The 27396-nt window shown below is 25.1% G+C and overlaps 1 protein-coding gene across 3 annotated transcripts; it reads left to right on the top strand.

Moving 5' to 3' along the window:
• Positions 1 to 1908: 1908 nt before the first annotated feature.
• On the top strand, positions 1909 to 27392 carry LOC112682177 (ABC transporter G family member 23-like). 3 transcript variants are annotated; one of them, XM_025552697.1, is made up of 15 exons: positions 1909 to 2100; positions 5328 to 5373; positions 16592 to 16723; positions 17046 to 17178; positions 17244 to 17398; positions 18622 to 18729; positions 18802 to 19024; positions 21860 to 21990; positions 24857 to 25082; positions 25230 to 25407; positions 25475 to 25593; positions 25669 to 25739; positions 26530 to 26795; positions 26861 to 26947; positions 27016 to 27392. In XM_025552697.1, the coding sequence occupies exons 1-15, from the start codon at positions 2061 to 2063 to the stop codon at positions 27243 to 27245; spliced, it is 2145 nt and encodes a 714-aa protein (XP_025408482.1). In that variant the 5' UTR covers positions 1909 to 2060; the 3' UTR covers positions 27246 to 27392. The 3 variants fall into 3 exon arrangements, with proteins under 3 accessions (XP_025408482.1, XP_025408484.1, XP_025408485.1); XM_025552699.1 differs by lacking the exon at positions 5328 to 5373; XM_025552700.1 differs by lacking the exons at positions 1909 to 2100; positions 5328 to 5373 and adding an exon at positions 5384 to 5480.
• The last annotated feature ends 4 nt before the right edge of the window (positions 27393 to 27396 follow it).

Genomic DNA, 27396 nt, shown 5'->3' with positions numbered 1-27396 from the left:
TTACTTAGAATATATACAAATAATTTTCACAAAAAAAAAAAAAATCTTGTGTATACATTCGTCATATTCAATGATGACATAGTACAGAGAAATAAAGTATTTAAGGTAAAATATTGGTATACTTATTATTTACAGACTAAAATATATTTTTTTGTTTGACAAGAGGATAGCCTCTGGATAGGTTTGAGTGACCATGAAAAACCGGCTGAATTCATTGATCGTTATTGAACTTAATTAGTATTTTTACTGATTCAAATAGTTCTTTTACCTACAAATTTATGATTGTCGATTGGTATGTTTTACTGTGTATATATGAATCATAAATGTGGGTCATATATTATTATAACCTTATATTGAAAAGATTCAAATTTAATTTGTCATTAATTATGTTAATATAAAATTACGAATGACAATTTTAATGGTACTGAATAAGCTAAATTTATTATTTCTATCTGTTGTAACAAGGTTAAGAGCAAATGAAAAAATTATTTATTTTAAGTGGTAAAACAATATAAGCTTGGAAACATATAAACAAATGTATAGTATTTTAGATCCCTTATTGGAAAGTCAAGATACCATTGTAAATTATGTCATTATCTTAAGGATTTTACGAGTTTACAAATGATTTAAATATTTACCTTAAAGGTTCTTATAATATTTTAGTCTATTATAGTCCAACCATTATGAGCATAATATTATAGAATTTAGGGTTATTTTATAAGATTATGCTATAAATATTTTCTATGTTCGTATATTCTTAGAAATTTAATTTTGTTGTAAATTAATTATGGTTAACGCAAAAATATGCATTAATGTAAATTTATATTTAAATGATTCAATTAGTTATAATAAATATTACTATGTAATTTTGATAACTGAATTATGATTTTTGACCTCTGCAATATATATTTAAACTATTAATTTGTAATGTATAAAATGTAAATTATATATATATATATATATATATATTAGTATAATTTATTCAAAGCTAATTAAATCAATATAAAACTTATTGTTTATTATTGTTACATAAATTATTTAAATTAATTACAAATTAAAACAAGTTTTCATTTTTTATTGTACATTTTTTTCAATATATCCCTATATCATACAAATTTTGATAAATTTAATCCGATGTGTAATACGTATAAAGGGTGTACCTAAGGGGGTCGGGTTCGGACCCCCCCCTTAATTGAAATGTCTACATACTAAATGGTTTAATAGTAAATAGCATAATAATAGTATATAGTGTATTTTAATTTCCCAATATCTTCAATATATAAAGTTTATAGATATACCTATAATGTATAAACCATACTATAGTATACTAACAGTGATTTGTTATCATTGAGTTTAACTATAATTATAATTACAGAACAGATAAAATAAAAATTTTGGACCTCCACCCCCATAAATAATTCCTGGGTATGCTCCTGATACGTATATTCTAATTAGGAACTTATTTATTAATATCGTTACTGCGTTATATAGTTCAGGTAATTGCATGTCTTATTTGTTGACAAATAATATTAAACTATTAATATTTAATCAGTTATAGTTTATTATAAAATTATCCAACTAGAGCATAACATCACAGGTTGTACATATGAAATATTCATTTAATCTGTTATAATATACTGATCATTATTTTATAAATTTATTTTATGATGGTTCATCTTATGAGTATGTTTTTTAGTTAACCTATATATGCACATAATATAAATTATATATGTGTTTGTTATTATGTAAATAACTGCAGTGTACAATAACTTTATTTTTATTCTAAAGGTATTTTTGTACACTTAAATTATTGCACGTTGCAAAAAAAAAAAAAAAGTAAAAATCAAGTGGAGGGGCCACAATATATGCAATGTAAATGGTCGGGGTAATAAAACCGTGTTGTATCTATGTAACCGAGGCTGATGGTCGATGGCCACAAACTAGTAGGTATAACCCCGTGTGACTGTCGTTTGTGACATCAACAATGTTTACAAGACCTCGTGTGTTACAATCTGGTATTGAATGATCCACAGTATCAGATCGGATCTTCTAGTATACACATGATTGGATTTTCGAAAGGATTAACTTACAACTTATCAAGTAAGTCTTTATTAAAAACCATTTAGAGTACGATGTTTTTGATTGTTTAAGTTGCAATTTACAATTTATAAACATATATTGTATCATGTAATATATATATATATATATATATATATATATATATATTATATATTATATAATATAATGTAATAACAGATAATGAAGTGCGTTCGTATTTATGTTTAAAAATGTATACTAAAATTTGAAAAATGATAAACCATGAATACATGAAAAATGTATAATCACGGTAGTTCATTAAATATAGTCGAGTTTATCTATACTACTAAACGTGTATTTATATTTAACGTGTTAAATGTATAATAGAATAAGGGTTGTATGAATAAATATTTATTCAGTATCTACATTTTATAGTAGATATATAAGGTAAATTTTTAATTATTTTTTTAGGTCTTTTCGATACGGTAAAATGTATAGATGGTATTCCAATACAATTATTGCATACATGTCAATTTATATTAGGCGTTTTTTTAAAATTATGTTCAAATAATATTGTTGAATCAGAGGATTTTCAAAGTATATTGTAGTACTGTAATGGCTTTTGATTTTTATATTAAACTGTCAATATATGCGTACACGAGTGATAAATTAATATATTTTAAAATTAATTAAATTAATTTAAAAAAAAAAAAAAAAATTTATAACAGATAACTTAATTTTGTAAACCTCGTGAACTGTATTTATATTCTCTGGAGGTATTTAAAACGAATTTAAGTGTCATATTTAATAAGTCGTTCTTAAAAGAAAATATCTTTAAATTTCGTAACAATTGATAGTGTGGCCCAGTTTTATTAATAACCATATAAGCTGTCCGTAAATGTGCACGCAACACGTCCTTCGTAATTTTTTCCTTCTTAACTCATAGTATACGATTTTCTACTATGTGCAAGTGTGATATTTTATAGGTAATTGACCTATCTGCAGTGCACTCTGTTATTTAATATGTAGTCGTGTGGCTGTTATATTATTTAGATTGCAATAAGTATTCAATTTGAAAACATATAGCAAATATAATAAAATAAAAATATAACTTCGTACTATCATCGATCTGTTCTTTCAATGTTGTAGTAATATTATCGATTTGAGAATGTTATACGTGTATAAAAATAATACACACGTGTGCAATAAAATACCATTTTAAGAACTAGAAAGTTATTTCCATAAAACACATTATCATGAATACTTTTTCCAAAACATTTTATTTCTTAAAATATATTTAATATAAAAGGAATCGACGAAAATATTTTAACTAAATATTTTTACTCGCAACGTGAAGGCTAGAAAAAGTCGAACTATTCATACATGTAGGTACTTTAATGGAAATAAATTTACAATAATATGAACCATTATAATTTGAGAAGTACTGAGGGAAGAATTATAAATGTACATTTTTTTTTACTATTGTCGAAAGTAGTAAATTTTAAAAAAAATCATACATATTCACTATTTTGTTATTTTACTTCTAACCATTATTCAATAAAACTAAATATAGGTATTAAATAAGAACGAATTTCTAATATTATATCAGATTAAGTATTATAAAAACCGAATGTAGCATAACAATACCAAAAACAATATATGTTATAATTATTATTGTTCTTAATATTCATAGATACTTAGTATAGACTATATTCTTATTTAAGTATTAATTTATAAATTATATATCATCTTATTTTTAAGCGTTTTTGCATACCTAATATTTCGAACGAATGATCTAAGAACAATATTTTAATTATAAAATCTAAAGCATATCGATTTTTTAGGTATACATTATTATTGTATTTTTAAATGGTTTAGAAATAAACACGCATAAAATGAACGTTTTTTATTAGTTCATTTCGTTTTTTGTAATAAATTAAAAGTTAAAATGTACTCAAAATAATAAAATATATCTAGTATTTTATAAAAATACTTTGTTGTTAGTAAAGAAATATGTATGGCATGTTAATTCAACGCTAAAAATAAAGTAGTTTAGTTTGTTTCATTAATGAATGGTAGTATAAATAACAGGCTTTAGCCACCAGTTCTTATTACAGTTCTATTGAAACATTTAAAATATCTTATATAATTTTGTAGGTTATTTGTACTGCTTAGTAAGAATCAGTGTTCGTAGATCCTTAGTCTGGATAGGTTTAGATTCACGGGAGTTAGGTAACATGTTGACATTTTGGTCTAATTAAGATTGCGTAAGTTTTTTTTATTACACTTTTTTATCATCGATAGATTCTTCTGGTATTTATTCTTATATTCATCATATTTAATACCTAGTAACAAAGATATTGTAAATTTGAATATTATTTAAGGTAAGTTGCCAATAGTATTGATAAAATAACTTAAGATAGGTATTGAAATGAGGTCTGTAAAAAAAGAAATTAACTGACCACTAAATGAAGACATTATTCTACGCTATGAATTTATAATTTATTTTTAATCAACGTAGCATATGCAATTTCCAATAGCTTTTTAAAATTATTTATTGTTTAAATTGATACATGATATTTATTATACTATCCATTTAGTGGGTAGATGCGTTACAATCAATAATTAATTGAACTGTTGACATTATTACATAATATAAATGCTTATTTCAATCAGTTTGAAAGTTTAATATTTAAAACTTATTAAATACTAAATTGGAAATGATTGTATACAAATATATATGATATAAATGCACTTATTTAAAATGAAAAAATTTAATATTGGTTTAATAAAATCGATTTATATTCGTGAAACATTATTTTTAATAATATGTACTTTGTGTGATGAATACATACATAGGCGTAAGAGGGTTTTTAGCATTCCTGAGTTCAAATTTAGCATGTTAAATGTTTAAATGTTTTTTTTCAAATCTATATAATCTACAATAATTACAGTGAAATACGATTTAATTTTATTATCAACAATTTCAGCACCCCCAATATTTGAGCCCTAGTTGTACCCGTGAATACATATACCATTTATTAGTTATTAATTGAATATTAAGTATACTACATTTTATGGAATTAAATTTGAATAATTTTTATTTATGAAATTATTATAAGTTTATAGTCCGTGTGTACGATAAACTCAAACACATCTCTCGAGTACGCGTTTATTAGTTTTATACTATTTATACTTCCGCGTAGTTATACGAGGACATATTTTTACGTTTACTTATAAAAGTAATGACATCCTCCGAAATGTTTTTAATTTTATCTAATATTGTGCAGATTTTGATCAAAGTGTATGTCACGGTCATCTTTTAAACTGCAATCGGTGAGCACTTTTTTTATTTTTTATTATTCATCGTAAGGTCGACCGGTTGACTCTTGCATCACAGTACATTATTTCAGCCCTTCATCACATTTGGATCCTCACGGCAGGTAAATCTAGGAAACCGGTAAACATAAACATAATACAATGTGTTCGTACATACTTATACACACGTAGAAGATTAAACGGTTATGATTATGCTAACAAAACTCAAGTATTTTGACGAGCTGATGAAGATGCATACATGTTTATCGGTTCGTCAACAGTGCACTGTCAGCTAAAATAATAAATCATGCAAGACGTCGTTTGAATAAATCTGTCGGTTGTGATAGGTGTGGGTAAAGACGACCATCGTCCATGGAAATAATTTAAATAAATTCGTGATCAGTGGCATGACGAGAATTTTTTTATTAGACCTAAAACATGACTATACACTTTAAGGATTTGCAGGTTTTAAACAATGATTAAACAGTAAAATATTTACTCACATTTTATAGATAATAATATGAGGTAAACATTTGTTAATTTTTATTCGAGATTTGATCTTCGACTTCAGGCAATTTCCTACATCTTCGTATACGTCACTGTTCGTGATTAGTTATTGATCGACGGGACGCCGAGTCACGTATTCTAATTATAAGGCTTAGTAAATAATAAGGGTTAAGCTCTTACAGCGTAGATAGATTATCAGTGATGTGAGGATGGACACTCGGTGACCCTGAGAATTTAGTAGTTCCTTTCCCTACAAATTAATTTTGTACCTATTTTTACACTATGTTTTATCGTAGTGTTATAATATTGTAAAAAGTAGAAAACATTTTGTTTTGTGTACAATTGAAAATCAGCCGGCTAACATTATTCAACATATCGATATTTGTAACATTAATAAAATTAGAATTGGGTCATCGACAAACGCTTTACGTGTAGGTAATAAAGCGAATATTTTTTAACTTAACCTGTATATTAGTTGTAACATAGGTAATATGTATTATATTATATTTCAGTACTAATGGTTCTGTATACTATAATAATTATTAATACACGTTTTTTATTCTAATGTAAGTAAATATGTATATATTTCATTATTTAATGACCATCTTTGGTTGTATTTGTTTTTTTTATGAAGAAATACCGAGTTAAGGAGAAATAATGTTTAAATAATACGATGTATTTATTTTTAAATAAATGTAATATGTTTGGTCTCTTGTTGGAATTTTCGTTTAATAAATCTATAAAATGTTAAATGTTTTCTAAGAATTGTAACTTTTAGAGGCATTTATATTTTTACACACATTTATATTTGTAATTTACTTTTATACAAAATTTATGTAATTAAGATCTACAACTAATAAATTAATTAATTAATTAATTTTATCTACAACTGATGTTACCGTATAAATCAATTCATCTAATAAGTATCTATTATAAAAAAATATTTCAATAGAGAAACACAGTTTTTAAATAAATGTAAATAAAATTAATAAAATAAATTTAAATAAATAAATAAACATTGGTTTTATTACAATGCATTTACGAGTCATTAATAATATAATAATAAATTTTATGTGGCAATTATTGGTATACCAACTATTATAATTTATGAACTATATAAATACCAGATTATTATTTTAATTTATCGCTCATCACTATTCTTTAATAAAATATCTGCGTTTAATTTATTTATATCTATTACATCTCTATTATTTGGTTCAAATACCTGAGGGGTTCATAATATTATATGTATTCTCTCCGGGAACACTTTTGCTTTCTGTATGTATTCTCCTTCGGTCAAGGTTGATGATGGATTCAAGGCTCAGATTTCACTTTTAAATGAACTTTATAATTTATTCGAATACTTGCACATGTAATTAAATATTTAATTTTATTATTACATTCTTCTAAATACACAAATATGTATATAAACATAAGAAATATGTACTAAAGCAATACAAATATTATAATATAGTTTAATTCATAACATTTTTTTAAACACGCGGCGCGTGCACACAAACGAGAACATTATATATTATAATATTTAAATGAACCTTGTTGAGTGCTTTACTCTGTTTTTGGAGGTTTTGTTTGATGGTTATGTTATTTACGATTGATTACAAATTATTTCATGAGTTCGGATGTTTTTCAAAACTAGTAAGAAAAAATCTTGACTATTGGCCATCAATTAAGGTTAAAAACATTAATATGTTGTAGTTTTGTATGATGATGACATGAATAGTTATACTTTATTCAAATAGAACTCATTTGGATTGTTCTTAATTGTACTTAAAAGACCTTCAAGGAAGATATTTGCACGGATCATAAATACAATTTTAAGATAGAAATTTACATAATTCTAGTAGAATGACTACATTTATCTTTCTAAACTATTATATTTTTATTCGTGTACAAGCAAAAACATAAGATCCTTGCAAGTATATACACGTAATTATTTTATTTCTTCTGTCTCAATAAGTGTTTTACAATATTTATTTTAAAAATATTATGAAAATTCTGTACGTTAACTATTTAATTAAAAAAATAAATAAACATAGAAGGATAGTTCGTACAAAACACATATTTTTGTATTTAAATCTCTTATAATCAACATGGTATATATGAGTTAAAAGAGTTTTAAATATTTTACGAAATAAATAAATAAACGGTAATATTTGTGATAAAAAAGTGGAAGTATTATCATAATGTAAAATTATGGTAATTAAAAAGACTTGATCAAATATTTTAATTAACATATGTGTCGCTTTAAAACAAATTCCTTGATTATAGGCGTCATAGTATATTTTTAGTATAAGTAGTATAAGTATTAAAAATAGGTAAACCGCAGTAATTATAAAAAAATCCTAACCCCATTATATAGTTACATATATGGGTAGAAGTTTTGTCTTACATATATTTTACATACCTATAAAATATAAATGCATCGAAAAGTGTTGACCCGGAGCAACAATATCGTAGGTTGTTCATTATTTTTATTTTGTACTTTCCCTTTAATTCCATTGCTTTATGTTACACAACATACATATAGGTTACCTTAAACTTGGCATCGTGTTTATAACATTTCTTACTGAACTACTATAAAACTTTTATGTTTTTTTTTTTTAAATGGTTAGACAATTGTCTATTAAATGTTATTATTATTATTTATTTTTTACTTTTAAAATGCATTTTCAACAAAATATATTATGCACTCATCAAAAACGGAGTATGTACGCGCGTTTATAAAATGAAATTATATGATATAAGTATTTTAAGAAAGAAAAAAATACTGCTGTTAGTAATTACATTTTATTAGCAGTGGGATTAAATTTAAAATGTTCATCGATACACAATCACAGCACGGTGAAAGTAGGACATTGATTTGGTAATAATATATGGTCAATGCGGAATAACATATACGAGACAATTTTTTATTCACTTCAATACATAACAAACTAGTTGTATCAGTGGATGGGAAAAACGTAAAATTATTTCAATTAGATAACGAAAAATTAGTTTTTTTCTTGGAAGTTTCATGTTTAAAATTGAGAGGTGTTTTAAAATTTAATTTGTTAAGTTTAATACATTTGATACCTAAACAAATAACAATATATTAACATATAGAGCTGGCGAAATACTAAGCAGTTAACATTCCCTTTGATTTCGATGTAGAATAATAAGTTATGATATAATACAATATTACCTATACCACTACGTATGTATAGATTACGTAATAATAGTTATGAAAATAAATTTCGTGCATTTTTTAAAGTTTATATTTGACAGTTTTGTTTCAATAAACATTTAATGTGGTTTACAATTATTAAAATTACAATTAATCATTATTGAAAAAAATGTAAAAAAAAAATGTTTTAAACTATATATATAGACAATAATATTAATATAATATAAATATTAAATTATTAGAATAATGTTTGATTTCAACAATAATTCATTTTAATTCTTACAGCGAAAAATATTATTTAAAATGTATGAACCAGATGTTACATTATGAAATATTATAAATATATCATTATTTATTCAAGATATATATGTACATATTTTTCATAAAAATTCGTACCTACTACACGTTTTTTAATGTACAACGATATGATACAAAACCTCCCTCTACGCCACTTCCATATTATTATAATTTTTAGTTCAATATCATTAATCATTTTTAGTAATAGTTCTTTTTTATTAATCAAATTACACATTATAATTAGGTTACCACCAATATTTTATTATTTTTAAACTGAAAATATACTTATGTCTGGTATAAATCTGAAAACTTTTTACAAATTATTTATTTTAATGTAGGATATATAATTTAAAATGTAATAGATTTATTTAAGTCCTCATCAACTGTCTTGCTTAAACTGGTTTCATAGTAGTTTTATTTATTAGTATTTAGTAGGTACACACTTCTCGAATCCGTAGTGTATATTTCCAATTTACTATATACTATACAACTATATACTTTGTGTCGGGGATCACTAAAAAACAGGGGCTGGTATAAGGGTTCGTTCATGCGTGCATAAAGTAAATGTTAAAAAACAATTGCACTAGATTTTTCAACTATGTACAAAATATATCTAATTTTTACTGTTAGATATAGGAAATTTAAACATCAATAGACTTAAATATTGTTACTCAATTTTCAATAGATTTCTTTCCTTATGTGTCCTGATGGTTAAATTATCAACGAAGGTTTTATCTTATATCATACCGGATATGTAGTTTTCAATGTCAAAATTCCATTGTTTTTATTAAGTCTTAATAATATAATACGTCTGTATAATTAATTACATTAAACTATAGTTAGTTGGAAATGCAATTGATATTTACATATATTTGGTATGTCATAATATAATCAACAATAATTGCATAACATATAAATAAAATCAGTTATAATTTGGTAATAAACGGTATGAAAATTTGACGTATACTTTATTTATTAAAAAACTTATTAAAATAAATATAAATGGATCTTAAAATGTTGTACATTTTCATTGGTTATAGAAATCATGTAAATATTGTATTATATTTAGATAGTATATTTTAATAAATATATTAATCAATAAATACTAGATTATTAAGTAGGTAATTTAGTTTTGACAATAATATATACTGTTGTGTATAGTTTAGTTTATAATTCTTCTTCTTCTTAGGCTTAAAACAGACCATTTAGGTCTAATGCCGCTTCTACAATACCTCTCCAATGCATTCTATCAATTGCCAAATTGATGTTATAAGTAGGGTCCACTCGTGTTAAGTCTTTCTTCACTGTGTCGAACCATCTTTGCTGTGGTCTCCTATGGGTCTTTTTCCATTCAGCTTTCCATCGAGCACTTTTCTTATAAGACATCCTTCTGCATGCCACACGTGTCCAGCCCATTCTAGTCTTTTGCTACTAAGAAATTTGCAGATGTTCGGTTTATTATAGAGTTTTTGTAAATCTTCATTTTTCCTTCTTTCGAAAATTCCTAGGTTTGCATTAAATACTGGACCATAGATTCTCCTTTGTATTTTTCTTTCAAAAATGGCTAGCTTTGCCTCATCACCCTTTGTGCTCGCCCACGTCTCGCATGCATACGTCGCTATTGGCCGTAAATAGGTTATGTACAATCTTTCCTTTGTTCGTCGCGACAGTAACTTCGACGTGAACATCTCTTTCATTGCATAATAGCTTTTGTTTGCCATCATCAGTCTGATCTTTATCTTCTCATGCATGCTATTTTCCTCATTAATGTTCACCCCTAGATATTTAAAGTATTTTACTTGTTCGAAAGAGTATCCGTGAATCTTGAGATTGTTCTTCGGGGTTAATTGTCTTGACATAACCATGTATTTTGTCTTCTCCTCGTTAACTATTAAACCCATGTTTTGACTTGCTTTAAATAATTTTTCTAAAAATAATTTAAATAATTAGATTATAATACTCGTTTAATATCATACAGATATAACATAGTAAATATGAGTAACAATTAGATATAAATTATTTACTTATAACTACTGGCAATTTCTATAATGCTATTCTAAGTATCTAATTTTTAAATAATTTAAATTATACTTTCTTATAAAGACTTTGGATATTTAAAATAGGTTGTTGTTATAACTACTAAGTAGCCAAATAGTATTAACTTTCTAAAATCAATAAAATATTGGTACCCAACAAAAAGTCCGCAGAAGAGATTATTGTACACATATAATCAACCTTAAATCGTTAAAAGGTTGTTTCATAAATTATAATATACAATCCTAATCGTTATATTTGGTGAAGTATAAATTATGTTTTTATTTGTTTATAAGATAATTATTCACATTAGTGTAAGCACTAAACATGTAATGACAATTATTGTAGCTATAAATGTTTTGTATTTAATAGGGATTTGATTCTTATTTTTGATAATTATTATTTTATACATACTTCAATTTTGCATTAGATTTTCCATAAAATAATAATTGTTAAACATAATATTATTATACCAATACATTATGTTACAAATTTATTTACACAATACATTTTTTATACATTTTTATAATATAAATGTGTATTTATTATAATATTGAAAAAATACAAGCAATTATTTAAAATTTTAATACGGATGTTAATGTATAGTAGATAAAATAATATAGTTTTTATCATTTTAAAACATGAAATTTTGTTTTCTATTATTTTGTTTTGTCAAAATCAATACAGCAATGAAATTATAAAATACAATATCTTTAATTTTCATTTTAACATTGCATTAGTTATAATAAATTTAATATATCTTTATAATTTTGATGATAGTTTCACTGGGTATAGAATATCGTATCGTGAATCTCAATATTTTTCTTAGAAAAAAAAATAAAATAATGAGACTATCTAGCTTAAGAATACAATAGAATCTCGGTAATACGACTATTCAATAATTCGGTACGTCCAGTAATCCGGCTGTATTAACCTATATTTATTTGGCAAATTACCATAAAATTACTATCGTAAACGATCTTTTAAACCTTCGGGAGAAGAAGTAGCTGTTCAAACACCCCACTGCATAGATTCTTTTTCTACGTCCATTACCTAGGCAGAAGAGAATGGAGTAGATGCAAGTGATATTTCGGTGTTTAAAGAAAAAGCATAATTTCAAACAAATAAAAAAAAAACAAATTGGTAATTTTTTTAAATCTGACCCATCGAAAAATTAATTAAACCTAGTATGTATTATAATATGCTATAATAAAACACAATAAAGTTAATCATTTCTTATTATGAGTAAAAATGTAAAATTGAATAAGTAAAAATGCGTTTTCATGTGAATCCCAATTACCCGTCGTTTTCGTTAATACGGCGTAATAGGTATAGCGTATATAACGTTAATATAAGCGTGAACTGATATTTATTGGATTACCGAGATTCTACTGTATTGTTGAACTGTAAATTAAGCATGAATTATATAATCTATTTAATTTTAATTTTAATTAAAATGATAAATAATACAATTAAACTTAAAATTAATTTAAGATTAATTAGAATGGGTTTTATAAATACGTAAAAATAATTAATACTTAAATTATTTTATTTATATAGGGACATTATTAATTAAATTTAAGTTTTAATTTTCAAATGCTTTAGGAGTTTATTTATGATATATAGCTCATTATAAATACCATAAAAAAAAATTTATTTAAACAATTATTCAAGTATATTGATCCACTGCTTTAGACAATAATTAGTATTTGATTAGTATTTTATAATAATAAATTATTTGCTATTTTATTATCTCTATATTCCTCTATTGAGTACTTAAATTAATAAGTTATAGCAGGGGTGGGCAACTGGCGGCTCGCGAGCTTTTTTTATCTGGTCCGTGCTATATTTTAAAATTACACCATACAATTTTAAAGTTTATTGTCTATGTATAAGTATAGCTTTCAACTATAGCTGTTTTTACCAAACTATTTAGTTTCTTGTATCATTTGTATCGTACTGTCGAGTGTGTTGAATTTATTATTACCGTGTATATAAATGTTATTTAAAATTCTTATTGAATTTTTTTTTTCATGCTCTGGCCCACTAGAATTTAATTTTCTAAAAATCGGCCCTCTAATAACTTTGAGTTGTCCATCCCTAATCAATTAAAATAAAAATATTATTATAATCGATTTTTTTTAATTTTAAGTTATACGCACTGTGGAATAATCATATATTTTTAAATTGTTAAGTTGAACATTTTTTTAATATCTAAATCAATTTAATTTTTAACGTGTTTAAGATTGTGAGCTAAGTCATGAGAAATTTAATTTACAGATCTTACAGACCTTACGATTTTTAATAAATGTGTCAAATATCCGTTAAGATGTTTATGCTACTAAAAAACAATAATTTAAAAAATTAGGCATATGCAGTACGACCCGAGATAATTAAAAGAAGTTTTAGAGACAATTGAAAAACATAAAATAGTAAACTTTTGAGAATATTTGATTTAAACTAAATCTATTTCAGATATTAGGTATTATGTTTATTTAAAAAAATAACAATAAAACTGGCTTAAATATTTATTTATTTTTCCGACATGTTACATTTTTAAACATATTCATTGCTTTTAGGATCTAAGAAAATTTAAACCACTTGTAGAATTACCTACCTGATAATGATTATTTAATGTAGCGGGCTTATTACAGATATAAAAAAAATGGTTCTAAGATCATAAATGTATGCATTTTTTTTTACAATAATTTCAATTTTATATTCAACTTCACACACATTTGTGTTATGTATGAATAAATTATATTATATATGAATACCCAGAATATTAACTTTTTTGTTTAGAATAATTTTTTTTAATATAATTTTGTATTTTATAGTTTTTAGCGCCAATAAGTGAATGTCACATGTATACCATACTTTTTGTGACTAATTAATTCGATTTGTATGTTGATATATCACTTAATATTTATTGATATTACCATTGATTATAAATACTATTACTACTATTTATTATAATTAATGATATTACTCTAGTTTTGCCTTGGAAGTATTATACATGAAATATGTATTTTAATACTATTGGTTTTAACGAATAATAAATAATAACGCAACAATTTAGACGGCACTTAACGTTTATCCCAATGTAGTAATATAATGTAATACAATTTATTAATTAATTATTTGTGAATTAACCTTCAATAAGTATGGATGTGTATATATATGATTTTTATTCAACAAATTTTAATAATAGGATAGGTCAACTATTTTTATGATATTTTTACAATACCATTAGGTATAATATATGAAAAAATAATTAATGCAATTGTCTCAATTATAAGTATTACGACTTGGTGATTAAACGTCGAAGGTTTATTGATAAAATATAAAAACACATATTAAATATTGAATTTTATAATATTACGTTTTGAAATGTATATATATTTAAATTCGTTTCATTAAAGTATTACTCCTGAAGATACAATTAAATATTTATTATAATGTCGAGGTAAAAATCTAAAAATTAGTTTCGTTGAGTTATAGCTAATTATACTTTAATAAAATGGGGTCAAAATTAATCTAGCTCTTTAAAAATAATTTTATATAACTACATCAAATTATAATTATTTTTTTTTACAAAAGTACTTTTCATTTAAACATTTGGATGATTTAATATCAGTCAAGGTCGAAACAACATAGTTTGATTATATATAATGTAACGTGTATATTGTATAGGTTCATATATAGTAGGCGTATATCATATTATGAAGACTATTACTATGTTGAAAAACATTCTTAATAATATAATACTATTACGAGTATGTTACATGTTTCCATATTACCTCCATAAAACCACAAATCGAAAGAAAAAAATTATATTATTTTTTAATTATTCTTCAAATAACTGTAATTACTAACCTTATATAATCATGAAATGGGATATTTGATATAATATCATTAATATTAGTTACGTATATATAGTAAAGTAATTTATACCAAAAAGTTTTAAAAAAATAAAATACCAACAAATTACGAAGACTAAAGATGTTTCTAAAATTAAATGTATAAATTACTCATTTAGTTTGGTAGAAATTATTTGTTTAATGAAACACTTGAAATAATATTTTCATTTTAGTTTTTAGAGTTGTTATCTAAAATGAGTAACAATACATTTAAATAAATATTAACTGTGTTATGTTAAATATTATATTTTGCAAATAATGCATAGTCATGTGACTTAAACTTTAAAGCGTGCACTGGCAAAATGCAATCGTTAATATTATGTAATGACCCTTTTTTCATGATTGAAATATACTAATTATGTACAGTGATAATATAGGTACTCATTTTCAGTAACCACGTATCTGCTTACCTATGTAGATATAATATAATATTATAGATGAGTTTAGCAGTTTATTTATATGGGTAAAGCGATTATATGTGTAGGTAAATACGAGAAGTATTCGTAGTAGGTATTTAATTTGACTAAAGTCATACTTAATAGTTGAACTCATGCAACTCTAATAACCCGGGCAATTATTATTAAAGTTTAATTATTTTTAGAGACCAGTGTCATTAAATATATATATATATATTAATATTAGGCATCAACATTCACAAACAAATAAATAAGGATTAAAGGTTTTATTTTGTATTTTTGTTGCCCTAATTTACATCCAAAATATGTAAATACGTCATGCAAAATGTATTCAAATATTAAAAATGCAAAGGTTTGAATGTTAAACACACTATACTACTATATATTTTACATAATTATTGTTTTATTCGTTCTAATTTGGTATAAAACATTCAAAATTGTGGATATTAAAGTGTTTTTCAAAGTATGTTAGTAATAACAATTACTATTGTTATATTCTAGGATCAGGAAAAATATAAATTAAACGCTTTTCTCATATTATCATGAAACTCGGCAAAAAAATATACACTTCTATAGTCCTATCTACGCTACAATAATTACGGAATCCCTTTTGTTTAACCTATAGATAAAAATAAATGAAACATATTTTATATATATATATAATACTTAATACATGATTAAGTATTTCATTGTATAGTATATGTTGACAAATAATAAGCGTATATTTGTTAATGTACTTATTACAATAATTTATACTACGCAAACATTTGAAATATGAATTATGAAAACATTGAACAATATATAGAATTATAAGGAATTTTATAAAATAATCTTATTATTATAAATATAATAAGTTTGTATTTTCGTATGTTTAACAGAATGTGTAGGGAGGCCATCCACCCACAACCTCCTCCGACGGCTTCAGTTGAAGTTCGAGGTGCATTCAAAAAGTACAATTCATCGGCTATTGTACTTAGAGGAGTTTCTCTAACTGTTCGTAGAAATACGATGTATGAATAAACTATTTGTATAACTTTTTAGAATTATTTAATCATATAAAAAATTAAATTATGTTTTTAACTACTGTCAATAAACACTTTTTATGGATATCTGCAAGCTATATTTATTTAAAGTATTTTTTGTGTTTAATTGTAATAATACATTTTACCAATTATTAATTTGTATCTTAGAACCTAAATTAATGATAATTCATAACTATTTTACTATGGCGAGCTATGTTTATCGTTTTTTTTTTTTTTTTTTTTTTTTTTTTTTTTATATTAAAAATTATAATTTTTTATAATAAGTTTATATATTTATATATTTTTATAGTTATGGTCTTTTGGGACCTAGTGGCTGCGGTAAAACAACCCTTTTAAATTGTATAGTAGGTAGAACGAAGTTGGATAATGGTGTAATTAATTTAGAATCAAATGTTATTGATGATATTGGTTACATGCCACAGGTAATTTAAGTAATTTTTTTCGTACACAATATAATGGACTATATAAAAAATAAATATGTTTATAGGATCTGTGTTTAGATCCATTACTAAGCGTTGAAGAAATTTTTTTTTACTTCGGAACTCTTTTTGGTCTTTCTCGAGATGAAATTATTGATCGTTACAAATATTATAACGCTATATTTGATTTGCCTAAAAGAACTATGTTAATAAATAACTTAAGGTAAGCATGAATAGTTAAATAAATTCGTAATTGAGATAAAATTACTTGTGTTAAATACATAGATTAATATTGTTATCAATGTCTAACAGTGGATCACCAAATATTATGAAACCCTCTACAATTTAATAATTTTTTTAATATAACTACCTAGCCCAAATTACTAAAATTCAAAGTAAAATTAGAAGAACCATAAATCAAAAAATTGGTCATGTGGGTATTTTTTATAGGACAAGTAGCAGACTGTCGTAAAATTTGATAACGAAGCAATTCAAACCTAAACTTTGCTAGGATGTTTGAGGGTACGTAGGTACATTATAAATAAAACAATAAGGTAATACTGCGTAGTATACAAAACAACATATTGATCATTTTTCTTTTTATTTATTAATATGTATATATTAAACAATCTTTTGTGTTATTTTTAGGGGTATTATATTTATATTATATTAATATCTGATACAAATTTACTTAAATAACTGATAATCGAAGAAATTTTTTAAAGCTTAACGATGTGGAAATGTTAGAACTTATGAAATTATTAAGTTGACTATAAGAAAGCAGTCTGTTTAACTATTTCTTTATTGAGTACTCCACTTATATAGGCTTATGATAGTGGTGTATTATCATTTATAATTTGAACGCCATAATTATTGCATAATAAAAATAATTCTTTCCGAGTTTTGTTTACCCAAAAATGGCCAAGTTTAGTTGTGGCTTGCTTATATTTATATTTATTAATTTTTTGTATAAAAAATTGACAAAGGAAATTATAGTTTACATAATTATCACACATTGGTTATTATTTACACTAAATTTATAATTTTGACAAATTCGATATATAAGAAAGGAGGCGATGTTTAAAGACCTAGTGATTATAATAGATTTTCGGGAATATTGGTTATATGGTGCGTGGATAGGTATTTATATTTCGTTGTATTTTCGAGTTTGGAATGAATTTTTTGTATCTTATGTGTAATCTAAGTGATTCACAATTCAGTGTATAACTTTTTGACGGAATGGTAATCATTTCTAGTCGTTATCTAATTAAATTCTGATATGCTCCATAAAATTTTTAAATATTTTACTACCAAAAATACTGTTTTCAATAAATATCAATAAAACCTATTTCTCTGGCGTTGATTTTAACTACAAAATCGTTATTTTTTAACTAAAACTAAAATTTTTCATGTGATAGTTATGTAACACTATCTTATTTTATTTAGTGGAGGTCAGCAACGAAGAGTTTCCCTTGCAGTTGCTCTTCTTCATAATCCAACTCTATTAATACTAGATGAGCCTACTGTTGGATTAGACCCAATACTTAGTGAAAAGTAAGTTGGGAAATTATATCAATTAAAGATATCTAAGTCAATAAGTTGTTACAAAAATAAAATATGTTTTAGAATCTGGTTACATTTATCTGACTTGTCATCTGAAGGTAAAACAATCATTATTACTACACATTATATCGAAGAAGCTAGAAGAGCACACACAGTCGGTATGATGAGAAGTGGTATAATATTATCAGAAGATGCTCCAGAAAATTTAATGAAATGTTATGGATGTTCATCTTTAGAAGATGTGTTCCTCAAGTTATGTATGATTGATACATCAAAAGTTATACAAGTAAGATATATTTTTTGTTTGTGCTGATACAGTGAGAGAAAATAGATTTCAACTGTTTCATGTGTACTCATAAAATTGATAAATTACATAAATTCAGTGGCGTACTAAAGGGGGGGGGGATATAAAACCCTCTTGAAATGTTTGGAAATAATTAGTTTTTTATGATGAGATGTATAAAGGTTCGCGCACACTGCCGCGGTGGCGGTAGCAGTAGCGGCGGCGGTGACGGTTAGAAAATCGCAGTGCGGTGAACACAAATATCGCGGCCGGACCTATTTTCACCGCCACCGCGATGCGGTATTTTCTTAAAAATCCTAGATTCAACACTACATATAGTACAATGACTAGTATTTAGTCGTATTTTATATCATTATATATAATTTATTTAAACTATAGTTTAAATAGACTAAAATATGTAAGATTACATGTTTTGATATTATATTTTTATTTAATAATCTAAATACTGTGTTTAGAATTTACACAGTGGTATATTATATTAGACTATTTCTTCTAAATACTTGGTTTATTTGGGTGTAATCGTATTTATATCAGAATCATTAACATTAACTAACTTATAATGCTCAGTCGATACCGAACATGAATCTTTATTATTTACCGAATGGTTTACATAATTTTGTTTTTATAGTTCTAAGAAACAATTTAGATAATATTTGAAATATCAAATATGTGATGGGTTATGAGTTTATGACTTAGATAGTTTATTTTTTTCCCGGGAGTTAAATTTTAGAGGTGTAAATGAACAGACTACTTATACTCCAACTACAGTTAGTAAAGGACCACATAATATCCAAGTATATGTACCTACATAAAATGTTTCTATTACAAATCGTAAAACTTCGTTTATATTATATTAAATAAATTATTCTAATTTTATAAACAATTAATTATTTAACTTAAATAAAGTACATTTATAAATGTTTCATAAATGTTCATGAAAATCTTTGCAATGCAGAGTGCCCGTGTGCGTAGGCAGAGATAGCCACTGTCACAGTCATCACCACCGTTACTGCCGCTGTGTGCGCGAACCTTAGATTTGGTCAATACAGCTGTACATTATCCAGAGATGAAACTAGGAATTTTTACGCCCGGGTAAAATGTTAAAATTACGCCCTATCCATAGACTAATAAACAAATACTCAAATAAATTGTGTTCTTATAATCATTATACAATCGTACTTATTGAGTTTTAACCTTATATCAGTATTTAACGAAGTTAAAAATATCAAATTAGTTGTTAATAATTACGAAAATTACACTCTCTAAAATCTTACGCCCGGGGATAAATCCCCGACTTCCCTCCCCTAGATCCGGCCCTGACATTATCTTACGGGAAGGTACCTATGCGTATTTGAGTATTTCCAAGAAAATATTGTAGATAAGGACGGTGTAATTATAACGACCATCTACTAATTCCTATTTTAATCTGTAATCGTTATCGTATTACCACGGCACTGTTTATTCTAGTATTTCTATAATATGGTATTTTCGTGACGCTCGCTACAACGCAAGGTTTTCTATGCTTCAAAATTTTGAGTTTTTAAATAATTTTTGAATCTTAAAAAAAGCTTCCATCCAATGTTTTTGTTTTGCACTAGCAATAATTAAGTAGGCCACAGTAACACCTAAAAGTAATGTGAATTCAACAAGTTTTTTGTTAACAACCTGAAAGACGACTGATTTGTGACGTCGCTAGTGAAAACAGAAAAAACATGCATCTATTGCATTCAATAAATTTAATACATTTAATGTTGAAACGCAAGTTGAATTGAAAATTTAAGTGATCAAACTTAGTGACGAACGGAACTAATACGCGTTATTTTATTTTTTTTATTTATAAATATATTAAAAATAATAACGAATAAAAATGAATAATCTATTAAAGTTTACGAAATGTCTTATTAGGTTCAGGACCATAGGCGCAATTAGAGTAAAAAATTTTGGGGGCTTCAGCCCCTCCCATTTATTTTTCAATCACTGTCTCTCGGAAACTATAAGCCCTTCACCCTCTATAAAAATGTGCTTATTAGAAGGCAAGTAAAACTTAAAAATAAAAAAAATTTCATATTTTCAGTTTTTTTTTTTTTAATTCATATGAAAAATTTTTCAGTAATAATCACATATAATAATATAAATTTTTGCATGGTTTTTGGGGGGCTTTTAATGTTTTTGAGGGGGCTTAGCCCCTCTATCCCAGTGGCGTATCCAGGGGGCGCACAGGGGCCATGCCCCCCCTCGTTGGCTGTATTTACTAGATTTTATTTTAAAGATTTATATTTATTCGTATACATGAACGCATACTACAATAATATGCTTATACCAATGAATATTTTGCGGTTTTACCAGTAATCATTATTACAATTATCACGTTTTGATAAAATTGCAACTCGTTAATTGGTCAAAATAATTTTATACAATCTACAATTGTTTTTATACACTAATAATTTTGTTTGGACTAACCCGTTTTTATTATTAAATTACTATTTATTATTATGTACATATATATTAACTTAATAACTGACTGTAAATATAAATAAACTATTTTCATTAAAAACATTAAATATTTGGTTAATTTTTTTTTTATCTTTTTGGTAGTAGGTAGTGTATAAGGTAAAATTTTAGACAGTGTGTGCCCCCCCTAAAAAAAAATTCTGGATACGCCACTGCTCTAGCCCCCTAATTTTGTTTATGTTCAGACCACCGAATTGTTTGTTTAAAAATTAACCCCTCCCAAATTCATGTATAAGTACGTCACTGCATAAATTATTACTATTTATTTGTATTTTGTATAAAATTTATATGTACATTATTGTTTAGAAGTCTTCTTTGCCTGCTGCTGATAGTGTGCAAAAAAAACTGTTACCTCTAGATAATAACAAGAAATTTGAAACAAGACGATTTCGAGCTCAGATGTTGAAAAATCGATTTTTATTATGGAGAAATAAACAGTAATATTGTCTCTGTTAAAAATTACTACTTACAAGTTTATTAATAGGCATTAATAGAATTAATTTTTGGGGGAATTCATATTTTATCATCTTAAATTTAGATTTATGAAATTATAATTTTTTAAAGGATTTATTATGTGAAATATAAAATGGTAAAAGTGTAATATATAAATTAATAGTTGACAAATATAAAAAAATAAATGCTTAGCCTGGAGTATTATATAAAGAAGTAATACTTTGAGAAAAATTGGTTCTTCAATATAGAGAAAATTTATTTTAAAAGCAGAGATTATTTAAAAATAATTCTTATTAGGCATAGATATGTATGTTGAGAAAGATAAATACTAAGTAAATACTTTGGTTATTACTATTTAAAATTATATGAGGTATTTTTAAAATAGGTTTATACATTTTAAATATTATTAAAATAATTTTTCTTTATTTCATTGTGTACGTATAACTCTTCTAAAACTGAATCTATGTTAGTATTATTTTGGGTATTTAATAATATTTATTTGTATAATTTTCAATAAAACTAAAAATAATTTATTATATAAAGATAATTAAATTAAAAAAAAAATATTTTATACCTAAAATAACATTCAAATTAAATCAGTTTTAGAAAAATTACACATATACAATGAAATAAAGAAAATCGTTTTAACAATATTTTAAATATAAAAACTTATTTAAAAAAATAATATTTTAAATAATAATAACTGAAGTATTTATATTTCTTAACATATCTATGTCTAAAAAAATTCATTTAAAATAATCTCTCCTACTAAAGTATTATACTAAAGTAGTATACATTTTCTCCGTCTTAAACATCTAATTTTTCTCAGTATTTTTGATTCATTATTTTTTTCATATTCAGTTGTGTTTTTATTGACTTTTTGTATATCTACCGATGAATTTTTAATTTAAAACCGGTCGTACAATACAAATATAATAAAACGCCAATCTAAGCGTTTATTTATTTATTTATATATTTATACTCAGGGACGCCCGGATGGGGGGGCCAGTGGGGGCCATTGCCCCCCCTGAGATTTTCGCGTCACTTAAAAATTGGAAGTTATTTTACATAAAGCTGATCTTGGGTATTCAGTGACTATTCGACAATCCTTGTATCTAACAAGTATCTAACATTTTTTTAACCAACAAATGATGATTCAATTAATTTATTTGCTTCAAACAAAAGGAGATTGTCATTACTTTTTGAATAAAATAATAAAATATGATGCGAATTCAATCAAATAAAGTTGTTTTTTGTTTAAACTTTATTATATTTTTTCTTATAAATATTAAAACTAATAACTAATAATGTAATTTTATATAAACTTAAATGAGTTTTGATTTTTGAAAAATTATTAATGATAGTAATACAAAATATGAGTAGATGAAATATGTAGCAGTAAATCTTCCTATAAGTATTTAGGTACTTACAATTTTTTTGCCTCCCTGAGCTACATTTCTGTGGGCGTCCCTGTTTATACTATTTATTTCAATATTAATTTACGAGTATTAACTGATAACTAATTTTATTTTATTTTTTATTATGTAAAAACTTTTTTTAATTTTTTTCAAAGTTTTTTAATTACATATTCTGAATTTAATTACAGTTCAGATACAGCCTTCATAAACTTGTATACAAATTTACGTAGTAAGATCAAAAAGTTCCTGGAATTTATTTATAGAAAAAAAATATTTATCCTATCTAATATATGATTATTGGAATTAAAGGAAAATTAAATTTATTACTTATAAATTATAAGTCTATAAGACTACATTAGTTTAGTGTTTTCTGTAATCGTATGCATATGAAATAGAGTTCAAGCTTATTTTTCAAAATGTCACAATTCGAACATATGGCTCTTTCAGTGCAGATCCGAAATTTTTTTTAAAACAGTCCGAAAACTATTGTTTAACTTATTAAACTATTTCAAGACTTATGTTATAATATCACACATTTTTCAGTTAAATATTCAAAACATGTACTATAACACATAATATCAAAAGCAAATATTATTTATCAACTTATTTATTAATTATTTAATAATTTATGCAAAGTGCCAAATGGTAAATTGAGTTTTAATCGTTATTCTTAGTGCGACGTAACGAAATATTGGACATTATTATAAATGTATTATTTGTAATTTATAGATTTTAAATAAAACAAAATTATTATTGTATTATAAAAATCACAATAAAATATAATTACAAACAAATGGGCCCCACAATTCAACTTTTAGCCTGCCCATCAGGAAATTTCTTGTTCTCCCGATCTGTCAGTTCACCCTTGAAACTACGGTTAAACATTACATTTTATTTTTAAATTTGTCAAACTTTAGTTCATTGGAAATTCTTATCGAATGAAAAAACTATTCTGGTTTTTATATTGAAGTTTTAAAACATTTAAGAGATTCGATTCGTTGAAAAAGGCCAGAAAATTGAGAGAATGGTTGGTTTCTATATCACTTCAATGCATCGTCTATCAATCGTCTTTTATAGTTCAATAATTTTTAGCTGATATAAAAAATTGTCTGCAACTTACTCATCAGATATCGCACCATATGACTTATAGCTATTTCCGACATTATAGTTCAACATTTTGCGACCCTTGAAAACATTAAAATATGTGCGATAGAAAATTTCAGGGTCTTATCAAAGATGTATCCAGCAGTTACAAATATGTGGGAGTAAGTGTATCTTTGCAGAAAGATGATATTTTGAAGGAGATTAAGTTAATTTAAGTTTAAATTGAATATAAATATTTACATAAAAAAAAAATATGGGAATTTTTTGATTCTACTACGTATACATTATGTATAAAAAACCATTTGATACAAATTAACAATTTTTTTAGAATGACCTATTTGATGTTGGGTTTGCCAATCATTATAACTGTATTTTTCAATATGGCTATTGGACGTGATCCAAAAAATATCAATATTGGAATTATAAACGAAGAAATTGATTTCAGAAATTGTGCAAATTTTACTTATAAAAATAATAATAATTGTTTTTTGGACCAAAACATGTATGGTAGTTGTCAACTGATTTACCAACTTCGTAAAAGAACTTATAAAATTGTAAGTGTAGTAGGTAATATAAAAATATAAATATTATAAATCTGTTGAATATTTAAAGGGTGCATATATTTATGATATAATATAAAATATTAATAACTAGTGTACCCATAAAATACCATATTAATTGTTATTTGTTGATGTTTGCAGAGAGATTATCACAATGTCGAAGTTGCAAAAAATTCTATAAAAAAAAATGAAATTTGGGCTTTGTTAAGAATCAATTGGAATTACACAGAATCATTAAAAGATAGAGTTACTACAGGTCGAGACAGCCTTAAAGATGTAGTTGACTATAGTTTTCTAGATTTCTGGATTGACGATTCAGGTAATCATATTTTTGAAGAAATTACTAAAAAATTTTAAAATCATTAAATTATACGAATATGTTTTAGATAGATATATGTCAATTTTGATTGAAAGAGACGTGACTTTGAGTTTAGCTGATGCTTTAAAAAATTTAGTTGGCTCTTGTAAAGATTCCTTGGATAAAGTAATTTCTTATCCTATTAAGGTAAGTGGCTACATATTTTGTTTTATAAGCATGCCTATATAATTTAAACTTTAAAATCATTAATTTAATATTTAGGTTCATGATGCTATTTACGGTTCCAATACAGGGTCTTTTGCTCATTTTGTTGCACCAGGCACAGTTTGCATGTATGTATTTTGTTCATCACATTAAAAAGTGTTCTTAAGCTGATTATATTGTAATTGAAAGTATAGTTAAATAAGCCAATGGCCATTTAATTACGGTTATTTATTGTAATATTTAATCCTTAAGTATAATAAAAAAATACTAGTATAACCGTTGCGAAAAGTCGCAATAGATAATTTATTTATATAATAAAAAGTTTAGGTGTAATCGAATCAATACATAAACACATTTTAACAAATCAATAAATGAGTACAATATCAAAAATTGAAAGACATGTCGAAATGACAGAGAGTGTTTATTAAAACTAATTGGTAAGAGCTAATGAGAATGCAGTATTTGGAAAAAATTGAAAGTAAAGTTGATTGTGTACACATAACTTTCCTCAAACTCAACGAATTTAAGCAGTTAATAGCTCAAAAGAAAGAGATTGATCCGCTGAGTGTTTGTTTTGAGAGTGAAACAATCAAAATCTATTCATTAGAAGAGGAACTATGAGAATTCAAATTGCTTGAGTGGATGTGTCCCATAAGAAATGTACAGGGAAGAATCGCGTTTAAGTATAACTTTAGTAAGGTGGGAGTTGAGTAAATTTCAACGATTGATGACATACCTGTGTCTAAGTACTTTTCATTTAAAAAAAAAAAAAATGAAGGAAATCGGCCGGATAGAACGGCCAGACTTTAGTTTTCATACATTTTTTTAATATATAAGATAGTAGCTATCTTCTTCTAATCTAGACATAAGTTTCAATGTTCAAGTATTTGACTTTAGGATATTTTTTTTTTTTTTTAGATGTATGTTTTTCTTGCCATTAATTTTTACAACTTTTGTTATGCTTGATGAGCAAAATGGTGGTATATTGGATCGGATCATTACTTCTGGCATGACTTATTTTGAAATAGCATTAGCTCATTCAATTATTCAAATTACATACATATGTATACAGGCAATTGAAATTTTAATAATTATGTATGTATTTTACGAGAATCCATACATTGGATCAATTACAATTGGATTTAGTCTACTCATAGTCATTGGAATAACAGGCATGGTTTATGGTTAGAATACAAATATCATTTTAATTTAACTTTATAAATTACCTAATTTTTAAAATCATTTTTAGGTTTTGTGTTGGCTTTGGCAAATGATAGCCATTTTGCAGCTGGATTTGCAGGAGTAGGCACAAATTTTTTATTGATGTGTGCTTGTGGTAAATAAAATACAATATCAATTCAATACATTTTAATTTTTCTAAAATATTGTTTTTTTTATGCGTAGGTTTTATTTGGCCAACTCAAGGAGCTCGTCATTTTGTTAAGTACATCAATAAATTTGTTCCAATTACATTAGCTATTGAAGCATTACGGGGTATAACCATGCGTGGTTGGTCCCTTGACCATAAAGCTGTTTACATGGGATTTATTTCAATGTTGATCTGGGCTTTAATATTCTACGTTATATCTTATGTATTATACAAATCAAAGAAAGGCACATGGAAGAAAGTGTAGATATAAGAGATCTGCAAGATCTCAAAATAAATAATTCCATGTGTTAAGTACAAAAGACTGCCAGAATGTTTTTTGGCAATCAAATATAATTAATTTTTTTATGTCAATTATTCATAAGGTATTGTAAATAAATATATTTAAGTATAACTGT

Source organism: Sipha flava, unplaced genomic scaffold, assembly GCF_003268045.1.
Source record: "Sipha flava isolate LNK unplaced genomic scaffold, YSA_version1 1_pilon_pilon, whole genome shotgun sequence".
In the NCBI taxonomy this organism is placed as follows: Eukaryota; Metazoa; Arthropoda; class Insecta; order Hemiptera; family Aphididae; genus Sipha; species Sipha flava.
This window is presented reverse-complemented; position numbering and strand designations above follow the sequence as displayed.